General features: G+C 46.6%; 1 protein-coding gene across 2 annotated transcripts; it reads right to left on the bottom strand.

Annotated features, from left to right (window-relative positions):
- Positions 1 to 1295: 1295 nt before the first annotated feature.
- LOC135396738 (beta-1,3-galactosyltransferase 1-like) lies at positions 1296 to 5363 on the bottom strand. Of its 2 annotated transcripts, none has more exons than XM_064627879.1 (2): positions 5098 to 5363; positions 1296 to 2433 (listed from the first exon to the last, which is right to left on the bottom strand). In XM_064627879.1, the coding sequence occupies exon 2, from the start codon at positions 2397 to 2399 to the stop codon at positions 1365 to 1367; it is 1035 nt and encodes a 344-aa protein (XP_064483949.1). In that variant the 5' UTR covers positions 2400 to 2433; positions 5098 to 5363; the 3' UTR covers positions 1296 to 1364. The 2 variants fall into 2 exon arrangements, with proteins under 2 accessions (XP_064483949.1, XP_064483950.1); XM_064627880.1 differs by having other exon boundaries at positions 1296 to 2430.
- Between the last annotated feature and the right edge of the window lie 12389 nt (positions 5364 to 17752).

Below are 17752 nucleotides of genomic sequence, written 5' to 3'. Positions count from 1 at the left end.
AACCTGCGTAATGCCCACAAACTTTGATTACCACAGCACCTCCAAAAAGTATGTGTCACATGGGATTTTTAAATGTATTCACAGTATATAATACCTTGTATTAACTGTTGTAGATCTAAGCCGTCTCTACAGTACACTCTCAGAAATTAAAACCGTGAGAACCGTGATAATTGTTTCAGTTAATAGGCATGCACATATATGCTATAAGAAGAAAATTATTTCTTGAGAATGCACTTCTCTGGCTACTGGTGTTGTTTACATCTACTGTTGATCACATTCATTTATCACATATTATATTCTTATATATATTATTCTACAGAACGATCTCTTTCTGCCATGCGAGTATATCCTTTCCCGGACCGTTCTTTATGGAACAATTTTTGTCCAGAACGCAGCACGGGATATTCCATACATGGTGGTTGTTAACCTCACATCGTTTCTTGTTGAAATATTGGCTGGGAAACGTACTGTAGTACAATCCCCAGCGCTGCACTGCTGTGACGGTCTAGTTTCGGAATACAAAACATAACGTAATTAAGAATCGAACGGCAGGACACCTGTGAAACACTGTTAGGATACATCAGTATACTTGCACCTTACAAAATTGTGTGATGACAAGCAACGATCAACGCCTGCAGCGCAATAAATACTCACAATCTCCGTTGCCTCCCATTGTTTTCTATGGGCGCACACTGCGCTTTAGGGCCTCCCAACATGGCGGCCCGAATGCACGCCTCTCCCCCGCGAGCCCCTCTCCCATGCGCCATCCAGCCTTTATAGATAGAGATCAGTGGTCAGGACACACTGACATTCGAAATGACCTCCGGTTGTGACCGTGTAATGCGATTAGGTTTCGCTTTTAGTGTGTACAGCAAGTCCAGCTTACGTCTCCCTTCGATTTTTTTTTTCTTCTTTCTTTCTGTCTTTCTTCCTCTTATTACACAAAAGGCTCACAAGTTGCTCACCGCCAATGGGCGCGTTAAGCGGGCTCCCGGGCGGCTTTCCCCGGGTTCCCAGAGCCCCGCTCGTGCGCCACTGCTCGCGTTCCCTTCTGTCGTCTGCTTTCTGTAAAACAAGCCGCCCACCAGACGGCGCATACATCAGAAAATACGTCACGGGCCGGTAGACGTACCGCTTTACCTTGGCATGAGACACGGGAACGCGCAACGGAAGCTGCTTTGATCCCGGGAGGTGCTTGGCTCGTTCCTTCAGCATGCACCTCCGAGCCTACCGTCACCATTTTCGTGACGCTTCCGCGTTTATCGACTTCCCGCTTATTTTCTAGCCCCGCCGACTTCGGCATAACGAGGGTTTACTGTAGTCGGAAATCTCAAGTGCTCAAATACATATGGAAATACTTGACGTCAGGAGCGAATTTGCTCCACCGGTTTGGGGCAAAAGAAGCCTTGAGTATTCGTCTCGTTCCACAAGTATCTCATGTCTTCAGCATCCACTTCGTGCGAGGTTATCCTGCGTTCGTCGCCAAACACACAGCTCGCCTGCTGCAGGGTCACTTTTGGCTTGAGTGCGATGCTTTCGTGGGCCAGGATTTTTAGTCCAGCTTTCAGCCGACAGAATCCAGTCACATACACATCTTCTATAAAGAACACCGGCGTGACCATCGTAGCCTGGTATAGTTTTCGGGCAGACGCCCAAGTGAAACCGTACGCAAATCCACCACAGTACTGTGGAAAGAGTTCTCCCGGGAGCTCTTTTCTGGTGACTAGGTACTTTTCATACCGTTTTGGTATATCGTGTCCATCTCGCAAGATCCGACGGATTGGGTTGGGGTGGCAGAGGATGCTGTAGTCCATATCACTGTTGTCCAGTGCACTAATGAGGTTAGGAATGTGTAAAAATATATCGTCGTCAGTCTTCACTACGTAACCTGCGTTGGAACAAAAGCTGACTGCCCATTTGATACCCATCACTGACTTAAGGGCCAAGTTGTGAAACGATTCGTCAAATGCTTCTTGCACAATGTCACCGTAGGTGTAGCTTTCGCGCAGGATTTCTTTCGAAGTTGTCTCGTTGTGGGGGTCTGCTAGTAAAAACACTAGTCTGAAATGGAGCGCCCACTGCAGAGCCCTCTGACCCCACGTTTCGCGAATGGCGCGTCGCCGTTGGGCCCCGCTCCGGGCATTCGAGGCGATCAGAACCAGAAGACGAACGGGCCCTCGGGAGCAGACGGCGTCGTTGTTGATGATGTACGTAAAGTGGTGCGGGTTCCTGGCAATGCCGCGATGCACGGTGACGTTCCCCGGCAGGACGACCCATCGCGGCGTGCCGTCTGCAGCGGGGTCGTTGCTTTTTGAGGCGGCGTTTAGCAGGAAAAAAAGTGAAATGGCAAGGGAGGCTGCGAGACTGCCGACGGCCTTGAAACATCGGCACCGCGGCATGACTACCACTACCGCCGCTGCTGACCGTTTTCTGCTGGAAGAGAGGAAGATAGTGTCAGTGTCGGAGGGGGGGGGGGGGGGCACATCCCACCAAAGATAAAGATCTGAGCACAAAGCATGTTCTCTCGGATATGATAAAACGGCAATGAGCCGGTGACAAAGCATGAGTTTGGGCAAAAAAGAAGAACGAAGTCCTCTAGCTGTGTCTCCGTTTTTCTTTTTCTCCAAGCTCAGACTTTTTTACGGTGTGGAAACACTCGGATATACTTTCCAGGTTCCTTTCACACAAGAGTCTGTCGTGCATGGTAATTTCACCAACAGGCGGAACCGTTGCCTCCTTTGAGAGAACAGGCAAAAGAACCGCAACCCCGGGTCAATACCTGAGCGTGGGAGGCTATACCGATAAGGGCGCCATTCGGTGTCGGAACTCCTACGAAAGTGACGTGATAGCGTGCAAGCTGCTACAGAGTGGAATACACTTTATTATCTGGCAGTCATCTGCGCTCATTTATCGACCCAGACGGGCACGGTTCCGGAATACCAAACACATGATCCCATAATATCGTCTTACAAAGATAGTAGTAAGCGCGCCTCCCAATCGTCCAGATAACAAAAGATCTCAAGAAATAAAAGCCTAATGCTCTCAAGGGCAACACCAAACAGGGACGTCAGTAACTTGTGCACTGTTTTGTGTCACGAACCTATTATGATTTAGTGAATGAGACCACAGAGAAACTTATTGCGCCGATACTAATTTATTTCCATCTATCTCACGAGGCGCATAGCCTATAAGGCGGATTCGTGCTTTTTCCGAGCGAGTGTCCAGTAAAGGACAGCATGCTTCACACTGCTTCAAGATCAACTGTAAGACTTGATGACGATAGAAATTGAGGGGATGTCATGACATCTGCCCCTGGGCATAAACCAATGTGTCATTGGGGTATACTTATAAGTTTGCGTCAAGTATCTGAAAGTATCTGAACGCTGATTACTAGGAGCTCAATGGAATACGAAATGTTGAATTGAACGTTCAATTCCAGCCGGTTGCCGTGTCAAGAAGGAACGAGTCCTCGCTCAGGGATGCTCAAAAACGGTAATCCATCGCCAGCGGGATGTCCCCATCGAGATCCTTCGGTTTGACATTTTAACGGTGCGACAAACCGGATTGAAATAAGCGACCTTGGCTGCAAATCACGCAGCAACTTTCAAAGAACTGGCAACCGTTATGTAACCGATCGACATCAAGCTTTTGGCACATCGTCTGCAAAAAAATCTGGCATACGACGCGAATGACGGTCTCCTGCTTCTAGTCCCGCTCTCTAGATTGAACGCCATGTCATCTCGCCGCTGAAGGCATATCTGCACCCACAACGCTCCCCCAAACGCCAGGTAAACTGAGCACCACGAAATTCCCCGAACGAGCATCCTGCACGAATCCCCGAAGGCATGTAGCAGTCGTGAATTATGTGCACGTGACCTACTCGGCCTATTCTTCACCTTGAAACCAATTAACCGAATTCCGCTCATAATTGCTCTAAAAGGAGGCGAAGAGACATTTTGCCGCTGTGAGTGCAGTTCGATCGGACTTGTAACTCGATCAAGTTTGACTTCGCATTTCATATCGACTTTCTCTAGACAGGCTTCTACCGGCGTTACCACAGGACTTCGCGTGATGGCCAAATCCGAAACCAGAAGTTGATAAGCGATCGTGTCCACGCAAATGAAATTGTTTAAACTGCTGGATAACGCGGAGGATGAATATATTATTATTTGTCAGAGTGTCAACTATCATTAGGGGATTGGATGCCGCTTCCAACGCTGAACTATCATTATGCGCTAAGCACTTGCTGAGCACGCAGGGTGCGATCCCACGTATAAATTTGAACTGGAATCCCAAATGGATCGGATTCCAGCTCAAATTTCTACCTGGGACGACAAAAGGTATGCACAGTGTATCACGTTTGCTTAGCGAACATGAAGCATGTATATAGTCTCGCTCCTAACAACCGGTCACGAGAAGGACGATTGTGTTTTCTTTTCTACAAGGGCGAAGGTATCTCACTGGCTTTACGTCACGAGACAGTGGTCCGGTCTGGGAATAATTTTGCCCCACCTGAGGGTTCTTTAACGTGCACCGATAGCTCAGCACACGGCGCACCGTATTTAACGTCCCAATCTCAGGTGTCTCGCGACGTAAACTCCCAATTATTAATTTAACGTCCCAAGCATTGATCGCTGAAGTGATACAGTGGTTGTACAGGTGGTTTTCCCATGGGAAGTAGTGCTGAAACTCCAGATCACGGAAAGCAAGACACCTGACAACAGATAAGTGCTGGGGAAGGTCTGTTAGAAACAAAATATATGGAAACACGCAGTCCGTTCTTCTGCCATTACTAACGGAATGCACTCAATGCAGGAGAAACGGCAGAAACTTTTGGAGTTAATCAACACGATAATGTGGTTTTTTCACGTCATTCGCGTATGCAGACGACACCCACAGTGTCGCGTCAGCCTTATTCATAACAATGCGAAGGAAGCCTAAAAAAAGAAGGCGAATGGCAGTCACGAAACTTTGGGGCGTACTCTTGCATGACAAGGATGTTTTTATAAGCCTAGCGAAAAAAACGCCTATGAATCTTGTCTAAAGAAATATAAACATCATACACGCTCCCCTCGACGAACCACCAGGGATACTCACATATATGCTTCCTCGATGAGAATTCCCTATTGCGTCACGTTACGAAAACCGTCGTGTCGTCTGCTTCCTTGACTCCATGTCTTCCCCGCAAGACGAGCCGTCTTAGAAACGGTTTCTAACTTGCCCGTGTTGATATTGCGTGGTTTTAGCAAACAGCGCTCGCACTGACGCATGGTTTCTGCAGAACTGACTCTCGCTACCTGTTTCGAAACAAGTGCGGACGAGAAAACCCGCTTTCTCTTGCTTTCGCTTGGGGGAGTGTCTTAATGTCGTCATTTCCGCTTTCTCTGACTTGATTTGGAGAACCCCCTCGCTAACCTCTCACCGGCAGGCTTCTAAATAGATAGCTTTCTGCTCTTGCGCTACTTCTACTGTCAGGTATGTGTGGGAGGTGCGCCACCGGCTGCATCCCCGCTTGTCGGAATGCGTTGGGTGCAGTGTGCACCCCTGGTAATTGCTTGACTCAGAGACTGTATGGTAGTCTTACGTAACCCCACCACGACCATAACGACCATGTCATAGGCACCCCTTCCCAGCGCCGCATTTGGCAGCTAGCGGTGGCGCTACTCATCGACCCGGGTATTGCTCTACCCGAGAAACGTCATCATGATGTTGGTAGACAGACTGAAAACAAAACAAATCGGATGGTGAGGGCTGGGTTCCACAAACGGGCCCTTGTTCGCTGCCTCCTATTGAGAGAAAAGTAGGACTGAAGGTCGCGTCCCTTTCAGGGACCGTCGTAATCCCCTCAAGACCGTGGCTTTCGGGCGAGACCTTGTTCACCCCTAGCTTTGAGCGTAGTTCAACTCTATCAAATTGGTGGCGCTGTCACACGATGACGTCATTTGTTTACAAACGAGGGAGAGGTCTATTAGCTTACCTTAGTATTTTTGTACAAGCGGTAGATGTCCCACGGGAGATGCTTGTTTCTAAAGTTGATTATCATCATGATTCTACGCGTTTTCATGGGTGCTGTTGCTGTCGTCTGCTACGGTAGTCGTACGTCCGCTTCTGCGCGTTCAAAATTCAAATTTCCCTTGTCGAGTCATGATGTAGATTTCGCGGGCCGATGAGTAGCGGATCGTGCGGACGGACTCCTCATAGCGGTTGCCGATTATGACATGGTCGTTATAATCTAGTAGATCGTGAACCCCACAAAATTTCTGAGCCTGCTGGCGACATCAGAGCGACTAATGACATCCCAGAACAGGCAGACGGGATATGTGGGTTTGATGAACACGGAGGGCCAGTACGTTCGTGCATTGCTCTTTCTACGCCCCATCCCACGTGCAAGTGGGGGACCGGTACAGAGGTTGTCTGGCATAGGTGGGGAGTAACGCGTTACAAAGTAGTGCGTTACCGGTAACGCGTTACATTCGAGTAGTGAAATATGGTAACGCATTACATTTGGGAGAAAAGTAATGAGTAACGTAACGTCATTACATTTTTAACAACTAACGCGTAACGGCGTTATGCGTTACTGCGTGTTCGGGAACTTGAAAGCTTGAGCGAGGACCGTGCCTGCAGAATCCGGGAAAGTCCCCGATTTTTTCTATTCATCTTCAACAATGACAAGAAGGTCACATCGACACCCACGAAGAACGCAAAAGAAGGGTTGTTGAGCTACCCTGGTTTAGGTGTCACCTTTGTTTACCACCTCTGTTTTTCACTCCCTCGGTATTTTTCGGATGAATGGGGCAAAAGCGGCAGAAAAATAGCCTCTACCCTCTGAACAAGTAACAAAGTACCAAGGAATTGGCTGTTTGGATTTGTACTGTATGAGATAAAAGGTCACCGTCTCTATCAACCTTGACAAGGAGCACTCACTGGTCATTAGGCGTCCTCTCAGCCCAACGGGCGAAGCTCACTGAGGAAATTTTTGAATATCAACTACTTCTGCGTTGCAGTAAATCGTACATGTAAGTTGTGTACATGCGTGACCCTTGTTTGTGCCCAACATTGCTTGTATTGATTTGCGGAATGCACTTATGTGACTCAACCAAAAATTGTGCATATTATAAGGACAACTGGTGAAGTAATGCAAAAGTAACGGCATTACTTATCAGAAGTAACGGCGTTAGTAACGCGTTACCTACTACCGCAACAGTAACGAATAACGTAACGCATTACTTTTCGAAAAAGTAGTGAGTAACGGTAGTGCACTACAAAATAAAAGTAACTTCCCCACCTATGTTGTCTGGTGATGCGCCGGAAGACTGCAATTTTCAGCCTTTCCAAGGACAACAACATGCAGAGAGCAAAACCATTTTGTTTCTTTTGTGTGCGTGTGTTTGGTTCTCTACATCTTCCTGACCCGCCACGTGTGTATAGCCACACAGAAGGAAGGAATTTCTGCTGAGATAGTTGTGTGCGAGCAATGCAGCACTCATTTACCCTTGACAAGATGCAGGTCAGTGTTGTCCGCTGTGGTGATAGTAACAAGACAATTTGCGCTCAAGGTATCTGCGGCTGGTAGTCACGAGATCACGTGAACTGAAGCGGCGGCACTTTGCACTCCGGTTGGAAACCATGCAGCTGTTCCGCCTTGCTCTCGCGGATCCTTACGATCATGACGTTGTGACGTCAAAACTTCAACGCAAATCGCAACGAACATCACATAACGTATACAGCGTGTTTCAGTTAAATCCCCGAGCTGACCTTTCCTCCCCCCTTTTCTCCCTTTGTTCTAATAAATATATCCCCCTGGCCTAAATAATTCGCCAACGGGTGCACCAATCGAAGAACTTTCTTTTGTACAAGTATCTGTCCGATATCACCTACAAGCTGCGCACCGTGTGAATGAGTGGGAGGTGCTCATTATTTAAATAAAAATTCGAATGAGTTTCGCGAAAAACATAGCTTCTAAGGCAGGGCACCATCGGCATTAAAATGGGTACTACCCCTTTTGGGACCTTCAGTGGACACCTTTTAGAGAAAAATCTGCCACCGAAGCGTGTGGCATCATTCATTGGTGGATAAGGGGATGGAAGAACGTCCTTTTGCGCTTCACCGCGACTAGCCGCGACCAAAATGTGTAAGCCGAAACCAACTAATTGCTGCAACAAATGACCCGCTTCGGTGGCAGATTTTTCACGCTTTAGCTTTTCTTTCCTAACTCCAGCTCCAACACTTTCGTATTGTATAAAACTGTGTATAGCAATCATTCCTTACTCAATTACTACTTTATACCCGCCCCCATGTAATGTCCATTCGGACCGTTGGGGTACTATGAAATAAAAAGAAAGCTCTTCGATTGGTGCACCCTACAGTGACTGTACTGCACCCGTTCACGAATTATTTAGCCCAGGGATTTAGCTGAAACACCCTGTATTATCGTTCGGAGCGGTCGCGTGGAGCATCGTCTGAATCCAGAGTTGCCTGCTAAGGGAGGCGCTGCAAGCGCTTTCATCCTCTTATTAATGCGATAGCATTATAGTGTTCGCTACGCAAGAATCGTGGCTTTGTCGGTCTGTAGCCACAGCGCGCATGCGCGATGAGTGGAGAGGGATGGGGAGGGTGCGACGCGGCGCCGGCACTTGGCAGTGCGCCTGTGGTGGTCGCCAGGTTCAGACGGGTCTGCGTGGGCGCGCCATGGGTTATGCAAGCTGTGCGAAGGAGCGGCGGCGAAAGAAGGCTGCAATACTGCGCCGCCAAGCTGAATCGTAGTAAGCCCGAAAGGCTCCTTTGGCTGCGAATGCTGTCTTGCGTTAGCGTTGTGCAGGATCGTGTGAAGGGTTGCGTAGCGTTTGTGAAGGGGAGCTACCAAATGGTTTTCAAGTTTTAACGCTAACGCATTTCCTTCGGATCCACCGATGGATCGACCATGATTTTTTTAGCTCTTTCCTAACTTGTGCTTGGTCATAAACAGTAAGACTATTTGCAAATATTTTTAGTAGCATAAGTAGTGAGGTGTGCATATTTCACTTCACCCCATTCTTAGCAGCTGCGGGGACAGTTTATTCCGCAAGCATCAGTTCGCACACCTTGGTTTCCCCGATCAGTGCATTCCCTAATTTACCGAGGGGCAAACTTTATCGTCGGCACATTCACAGGGTTTGAAATTCGCGCGCGTTGAGACGTATGTGCGACGCCAGTTTAACGACATTGTGACGACACGGGGGCGTTCCCTCTTTCTGTGCATCCCGCTGAAGCCGTGTGACCCGTCCTGTGCTTCCTCCTCCCCATGGGTGGGAGGTTCGCTGTAGTGTTGGGATACGGTATACATGTAGGGTTGCCACCTTTCGTAGTGAAAAATACCGGCTGAGGGAGAGGAGGTGGATAGAGGGAAAGGAGGAATGGCTCGTGGGAAAGGGAAGTGGGTGAGGGATGGAAGAGCACACACAGAAAACGAGAGAGAGAGCTCAAGATAATACGAGGAAACCTATGTTCCTGTGAGTAATAATAATAATAATAATAATAATAATAATGAATACCTAAGGAAAGAACTGGTGACTGCGGAGTTGGCTCTGTGCTCCAGATTTATTCAAGCTGTAGTGGAATGTTGAAGGGAAAAGCCCCTATGAAAGGTCTTGAGCCACAAATACCGGCAAAAGGCTGCCGGTATCACCTTCCTACCGGCAGAGCGAGCAAATAACTGGCCGTGCCGGTATAATACCGGCCCGGTGGCAACCCTATATACATGGGCGTCGGCACGGGGAAGGGGTGTGGCAAAAAGGGGCAGTTGCCGCTCCCCAAGGCCTGACATCACAGCCACCGATATGTACGCTGACTTTCGCTTCAAACTGTTCTTTTCACTCACATGTACAAGTGCTGCGATCTTGTAGTGATTTTATGTTGGAGACTTTTGTTTTGTGATTTTCGCGTCTCTAACTCTAGACCTACATTGTCCTATCGGTCAGTTTCTAAGCTGTGCTTTGACTTCCTGTCCCCCCCCCCCCCGATGCAAATGCTGACGGGAGCGGGGGTCCGCGAAAGAAGAATTCGGTAAACGAAGAAAATAGGGCCATAAAACATCTGTGCTGCCTTTTGGTCTGTCACAGTAGGAAAGACCCCGAACGTAAATAGGAAACAGGAATACACAAGTGGTGCAACGAGGGAGACAGAGAAGACACGACCAGAAATAATGCCGCACCCGTGGCCTTTGAGCATTTGTGCACTGCAGTCTTAAAGAGGAGGGGAGGAGATGTTGCTGTCCACACGAACTCGTATCTCTGGTAGTACATTTGGGAGGAGAAAAACGAGAGTGAATATCTCGATTAGTCGAAATTATGGTGGTTAGGAAACTTGAGACGGGGATAGTTGTCAAATAAAATTAATCATATAAAAATCATACACATTAGCAAATTACTGGTGATGCTGTGTGGCTGTTGTTACACGTTTAATTCACTGATACATATGTTGTCTACGACCACGCAAGAAGTCTATTGCGTTCGTGACATGTGGAGGCATGTGCAGTGGATCTGGGGGTTGGTTGAGCTCCAGATGGGCCGGCATGCTGACTGGCTCCGGTACCAATGCCGCTTGCCCCTAAAGGATTTTCATTTTGTGGAGTTAGAACCTCTCGATGCATCTTTCAAAGAAGTTTCATGGTCAGCTCTGATGTCTGTGATGTGCTTGCTTCCATGTGTACCACAAGGGGTGTCGGAGGTCTATGCCCATAGGCGCCGACTGCGGAGAGGGCCCCCCTCTCACCCAACAATCAGAAGGCCGAAAATTCGGTAAACCGAATTATTGAAAGGCCGAAAAATAAGGAAGCCAAGGTACGAAAACTGTTATTCCAAGTGCGGTACAATTAGCTCTCCAAATTAATCAGGATAGTCTTGATGGGAATCAATACAGCAAATAAATAATTTCACCGAACTTCTCGTTATAAGTTGACTTACTTATGCAGAAAAAAAAATGAAAAGTCGACATATGAGCCACTGTGTTATTGTATGTGTCTGCTGTACACGGTGGCAAACACGTTCGGGTCACAAAATGTAGAGAAACACTTTCTCCTCTACAATTCATTCAGTGGATGATACAAGGCATTCACCCACCAGGCACTTTCTTTTTGTAGTAAACCTGTTATAGAGTATTGCTTTCTCTTTCTCTCTCTCTCTCTCACTAGCCAGTCTATTTCCGAGCACCCAATGCTATGCATTCCCATAATTTGATTTCAAATACAAGAGCCACAAAACTTTTTTCATAATCTTAAAAAAAGAGTAATCTCCTTCAGTAGTCATTCACTGGGATGCTTACCCTAGGTGTTGTGTTTCTTTGGCCTCTTGGCCTTTGGTCTCTTTGGGCTTTCTGATAGGTGTTATGATTTTTCGGCCTCATGGCTTTTGGCCTTCGCCATTTCGGCGTTGTCGTTTGCACATTTGCGGTATTTTGCACTGTTTGCGACACGGTCGTCTGAAAGCGGCACCCCGTTGTTCAACCCATCTCAGACCTCGAGGTGTTGCAACAACAAAAACAACAATAAATGAAGAAGTGATGATGACATGGGATGTTTCCCCGTGTTCCAAGATCATTTATTTCGAGTAAGAAACCCATGCAGCATGTGGTCTAGCTTTAAATACAATATTCGAACAATATTTTCGAGGGCACTCAAGCAAACATGAGCTGCAGAACTACTGACAGGCCATTTCAGACAACCGTGTCGCGAGCAGTACATTAAACTGCAATCGTTTAGCTGTTGTCTTTACCAGCAGCATGGCCGAGTGAGCTGAGGCGTCTGCTCGTTGGTGGTAGCCAACGTCGTGCTGAAGACTGGGAGATCGTGGGTTCGAATCCTACCGCCGGCTGTGCTGTCTGAGGTTTTCCCTGGGTTTTCCGAAGACCTTTCAGACGAATGTCGGCACAGTTCCCTCTGAAGTCGGCCCAGGACGCATACTAATCCCCCTGGCACTAACACGCAATCAGAAGAAAGTTGTTGTCTTACCGAATTTTCTCCCTCTAAACGCCCTTTCCCAAAACCCTCTCCCTCTTCATTCGTCTCTTGCACTGCCTTACCACCCTCCTAACCCCAATGACAAAATAGTGCCGACGCGGGGAATTCCGAGCGTTGTACACGATCCGAAATTCCGGCACTGTTCTCGAAAAAATCCCGGGACTCCAGGACTCGAGAGGAACGCTGCGACCTTCGTAGCATTTTTATTTCCTTGGCAAAGTGGGTTTGCCGCACGGGCTTTCGTCGGCTTCCCCTTCGCACAAAGCGAACACTCCCATTGATGAAAGAACTGATGTTCTGAGGCTGGAACAACATAGAAGGGACAAATACATACAATAGTAGAGCCCTCGACCGGCAATCCAGAAGGTGTGGGTTCGAGTCCTACAGCTGGCTAACCTTTTCAGTGACTTCCATCTTTCACTCCCAATGATGTTGTTCGAAACGCGTGCATTTCGGTCGGGACCGCGGAAGGGTTGGAATAAAGCTCGGCAATTCAAAAAAGGGACTTCGTTATAGCAGGGTTTACTGTACGTGTATACAGTGTGTCTTTTTTCTATACAGATTTTTCATTTAAAAAGCTATAAGGGCTATAGACATCCTGTTTTCACTTCTATCATCTCTGGGCCGGCGGACGTCCTTGGACATCTGTTGCTCAACCGTCGAATGACTAATTACCTAAAAATCGTTAATTAACTTTTTTTAATTATAAAAGCTACGAAGTTGTCCCAATGAGAACATCTGTTCCTTTCGGTCACCTGATATCGTAGCCGTTTTCAGAACAAAAATACGTTCGGTTGATCGTCCGCAAAAAAATTGTGAAGGAACACTTTTTTTTCTCTTTATTTTGTTCATTGCGCATCTTCGGAGACGCGTCTTTCCCTCCCCACCAATGTGAGAGGGTGAAAACAGGATGTCTATAGCCCTTATATTTTTTTTATGAAAAATCTGTATCGAAAAAAAAAAAAAAGGACACCCTGTATTTCCTTCATTGCGCAGATTGAAATGTCTCCGCCAATGGGCTCCACGAACGTCATTTTTTATTATTTACTCTGTGTTAGCGCCTGAGGAGTCTCTCTATTTCTTTCTCTCTGTGTTTGTGTGTGTGTGTGAGAGAGAGGCGTGCAGACGTGGACAGACTGAGAAGAGAATGACAGCAGGAAGGAGTGGAAGACAGGGGGTTAGTACGAGAGCTGGGCCGACTTCAGGGGAAACTGTGCTGACGTCTGTCAGGAAAGTCTACCGGAAGCGGATAGCCTCAGACAGCACAGCCGGTGGTGAGATTAGAATCCACCACCACCCAGTCTTCATCACGACCATGGCTACCGCCAACGGGTGGTTGCTTTCACCCACTTGGCCATGACACTGGGCCACGAACATCTCCTTCGGTATACAACGTGAACCATTTGTTTGGTAATGGGGTGTTTTTAAAGTGAGCCTTTTCTTCAAGATCAAGCAGAGGGGGCATTCACTTCCTCTTGCTTGCCAAGTTTTCATAATCGGGTGATTCTTGAAAGCTTTGAAATGAATCGTCGGCTGAGGTGGGCATCCTGACGAGGGCAGATGAGGGTGAGGGGCTCCTTACCTCACGCAGTTTGAGGTGAGGTGCTGAGGAGGGTCCCCAGGAAAAGGTTTGAGTTGAGGAGAGGTAAGGAAGATTTCCTGGGAAAGACTTGCGTTGAGGGGAGGGCAGGAAGATTTCAAGCGTAGGGATTGAGGGGAGGCGAGGAGAGAAAAGGTTATGGTACAAGGGTTGGGGTGAGGCTAGGTGAGAAAATTTTCTAGGAAAGAAGCTGAGGTGACGCGAGGTCAGGATAATTTCAGGCAAAATGGTTGAGGTGAGGTGAGGACAGAAATAATTTTATGAAAAGGGTGAGGTGAGGATGTTTTCGAGAAGAGAAGCGAAGGTGAGGCGAGGAAAACTACCGGCAAAATGGCTGAGGCGAGGAAGTGGTGGTGGTCTGGGAAACGTGGTGATGTGAGGTCACGAGAATAAAAGTCCCACAGGAAGATGGTCGAGGACAAAAATTTCTGCACACTGAGCTTTAGTCGTGGAGAAGGAAAATTCGGAAAGAAAGCTGAAGTGTGGCAGTATAAAGTTTTGCAAGTTCTGAACGTAAGACTGCTATATACAGGTGTGGACAGTAGGTACGTATCTTATTAATGCGCTGTTCTATCTTGACAGTGCTGTTCACGTACCCGTCCCTCCCTGTGCGGTTGAACTTTCCGTACATTCTTGGCTGCCTTTATCGTATTTTTTTCGTACGTGCTTCTGATATACTGGTGATGGTGATGTGATAAAGAAAAAAAATGGGGAGCTTCCGGTATACTGCGCTGTGTAACATTCGTAGTTCTAGTGTAGGTTGCATCGAACACCGGGAGACAAGGTTTCAAATGGCAAGGGGGATGTTGTGAACTACTTGTTGTTGTCGGTGTCGTTGGTCTGCAAAATACGGGTCACCTGACTCACCTCCAACCTGAAGACTCCACGAGCCATCACAACGGAGAAGGTCGCAGGCCGAATCAGTTATCGAGCATAATGAGCCAATGGTGTTGCTGTTTCGATGTCACACACACCAACAGCCTTGGGCATTGCTGGCCGCATACTCCGTGTACTTGATATAAACATGATAATGAATACCTTTGCCGTTTGACATAATGAGGGTCATAGGTACAGAGACAGATAAAAACAGCATTTATCGGCAGTGATTTATCCAGATCCCTCTTACACCCCCTCCTAATACCCCCAAATATTCAGTGACACCCCCCAACTTTTTCACCTGTGTACCCTTGCGATATCAGCTTTAGACACATGACGGCATATGTTAAGCTGTACGTGAAGCTGTGACTATCTAAAATCTATCTGTGACTATGTGAAATATTGGTGACTGTCGAGACTCCAGAGCCGCTTTTTATGTCAATCATGCCGAATTATTGTTCAGAACGTGGCGACCAATCACTTTCTATCATTGAGGGGTTATTTACATGTTATGCGTTCAAAAAACTCATCTGATTTAAAGACACAAAGCACAAATTGTAATAATATTAATACACTGGCTTTGTGAAGCAGTTGGAGGAGCCTGGGAATGGACATCACTGCTGATTATTTGCGTATTTTGACCAGGGATTATCGTTCCCGATAGCCCTTGTGAACAAAGGTTTCTACAAATATCAGCCCAACACGTACCAGGCAGAGCAGTGTGAAAAAAATTAAAAAAATAAAAAACGTCAAGGAGGAAGTTTGAGACCAAGAGGAGAAAATGATGTTGGAATGAGGCGTGGAGGGAAAATTCTCCTGAGGTTGAGGTGAGGTGAGCAAGAAAATGAGACATGTCGAGGTGAGGGGATCTTACCGAAATAAGCTCGAAGTGAAGAGAACTTCCCAAACAAAGGTTGAGGTGACGTACGTGAGTACTAAAAGGGGGTGTCGATTCACAGACAAGGCGATTCAGAGACATGGACCCCTGACCCTGTGCCGTTGACCCTTGGGTCCTTCGCGTATTTTTTCCAGCTTATCGGCGGGCGGCGCGTGTGCGGAGGGTTGTCCGCGCGCTTATCGGCGGGGGAGGACTGCGCGTGCGCGTATCGTAGCGTATTTTTCAGTCTGGGCCGACTTCTTTCGCCATTTTTTTTCATTAGAACAGGTGGGCGGTTTACATGTAAGTATAGACATGCAAAGGATAGCCATACATAAAAGTACAAAGAAAAATATATTTATTAAAGCCAATAGTGCTGGGAATTGTGCCAATTGTAATGCGAATAGTGCTGCCAATTGTGATGCCAATCAGGTGAAGGAGGAAAACCCAGCCGAAAAAACCTTCACGACCTGAGACGGAAGAAACAAAACGCAAGACAGTACATGTAAAGAATATACATATTTTATTCGCTATTAATATTTCCAGTCATCAGATTCTGAAAAAAATACATAAAATCAAGATTCATCACATTGCTTACTACCAATTGTTCACTTACGGAGCCCTGCACCAACGACCTGAAAGATGACTTATTATTATATGAAACTACATTCGCATTCAATAATACGTACAATACTGCGGCCACGTTGGATAATCTGAAAAAGATACATTTTAATAACGACAACCATACTTCCATTATAGCAACAATAATCTGAAGGAGAATCTCATTAATATCATATTCCACTTTCAATAATACATACATTGCGGCGGCGGCGGCGCTGGACCCCAATAATCTGAAAGTGAATCTCATTTAATATCATATTCTACTTTCAATAATACATACAATACTGAGGCCACACTGGATAATCTGAAAAATATACATTTTAACATGAGCACCATCATTGCAACAGTGGAGCTTTACAGGAGCATGGAAATCATTTGGAACATATATTTTTTCACCGCTTGATATGAACGTACTACCTTCATAAACTGTTACGCAAAATATTTCCTTCGAAAAGTGCGAATTTCCTGAGAAAATTAGTTTGCAAGAATGCGCTCCGCGGCGACAGTCTCCCCCAGCCGAGTCTGGCGTGTGGTGACGTCAGGCGGCCGATCACTTCATTGGTTGCCGGAAGCGTCCGCTCCCCGGCAGAATCGTCTGCTAGCTCCGGAATCGTGGCGACTTACCGACTGAGACGCTGTTACTATTTATTTGCGTTCTTACGTGATTTGTCTCGTACGTTTTGCATAAAACAAGACTGCGGGCAGTGTAAAAGGTGTGGCTAGGCCTCTGTGTTGCCGTGACGGCCTGGGTTGAGGTGGACCGTACGCGGTTGTGGTTTCTGTTCCGATTGTGCTGAGGTGTCGTTAATTAGGGAACAGTATTGTGCCTGTGTGTGCAGCATACAGGGTGTCCCCACTAACTGTGAACATATTTTTTAAAAATATATATAACACTTTTTCCAAGATGAAATCAATTGCAATATAGCATATGCTGAAGGGCACTCCCTAGGAGGGCATTAGCAAAGTTCAAAGGCAATGTCTTAATTAACTTTCATTAATTAACTTTTTAATTATAAAAGCTGCAAAGTTGTCCCAATGAGAACATCTGTTCCTTTCCGTCACCTGATATCGTAGCCGTTTTCAGAACAAAATCCGTTCGATAGATCGCTCGCAAAAAATTAGTGAAGGAACGCCATTTTTTTCTTTATTTTCTTCATTTCGCATCTTCGCAGACGCGTATTTCCTTCATCCCCAACGTGAGAGGGGAAAGGAGTACAGTGCCGCCTGATGCGTCGAGGATGAGCTTTAACTTGCGTACACAAAACAAAAACAAATGTAATGGGTGGCTCTATCGGAACTGGCCTTATCTTGGGTGGCATTTTCTGTTTCCTTTTACTCTTTTTCCAGGACGCGTGAGACGATAGTGCTTCTTTCTCCCTCTCACATTGGGGGTGAAGGAAAGTCGCGTCTTCTAAGAAGCGCAATGACAAAATAAAGAAAAAATGGCGAATTTTTTGCGGGCGATCTATCGAACGGATTTTTGTTCTGAAAACGGCTACGATATCGGGTGATCGAAAGGAACAGATGTTCTCATTGGGACAACTTTGTAGCTTTTATAATGAAAAAGTTAATTAATGAAAGTTAATTAAGACATTGCCTTTGGACTTTGCTAATGCCCTCCTAGGGAGTGCCCTTCAGCACATGCTATATTGCAATTAATTTCATCTTGGAAAAAGTGTTATATATATTTAAAAAAATATGTTCACAGTTAGCTGGGACACCCTGTATATATGATACGACTAAATACATTCCTGTCTGTTGGAGATTTATTCCATGTGCCATTGTT

The sequence above is a fragment of the Ornithodoros turicata genome, chromosome 6, assembly GCF_037126465.1.
Source record: "Ornithodoros turicata isolate Travis chromosome 6, ASM3712646v1, whole genome shotgun sequence".
Lineage (NCBI taxonomy): Eukaryota > Metazoa > Arthropoda > Arachnida > Ixodida > Argasidae > Ornithodoros > Ornithodoros turicata.
Note: the sequence above shows the minus strand (reverse complement) of the source record. Positions and strands in the feature narration are given on the sequence as shown.

Coding starts and splice junctions, on each gene's coding strand:
- LOC135396738 (XM_064627879.1), bottom strand. CDS start 2,399: ATGCCGCGGTGCCGATGTTTCAAGGCCGTCGGCAGTCTCGCAGCCTCC.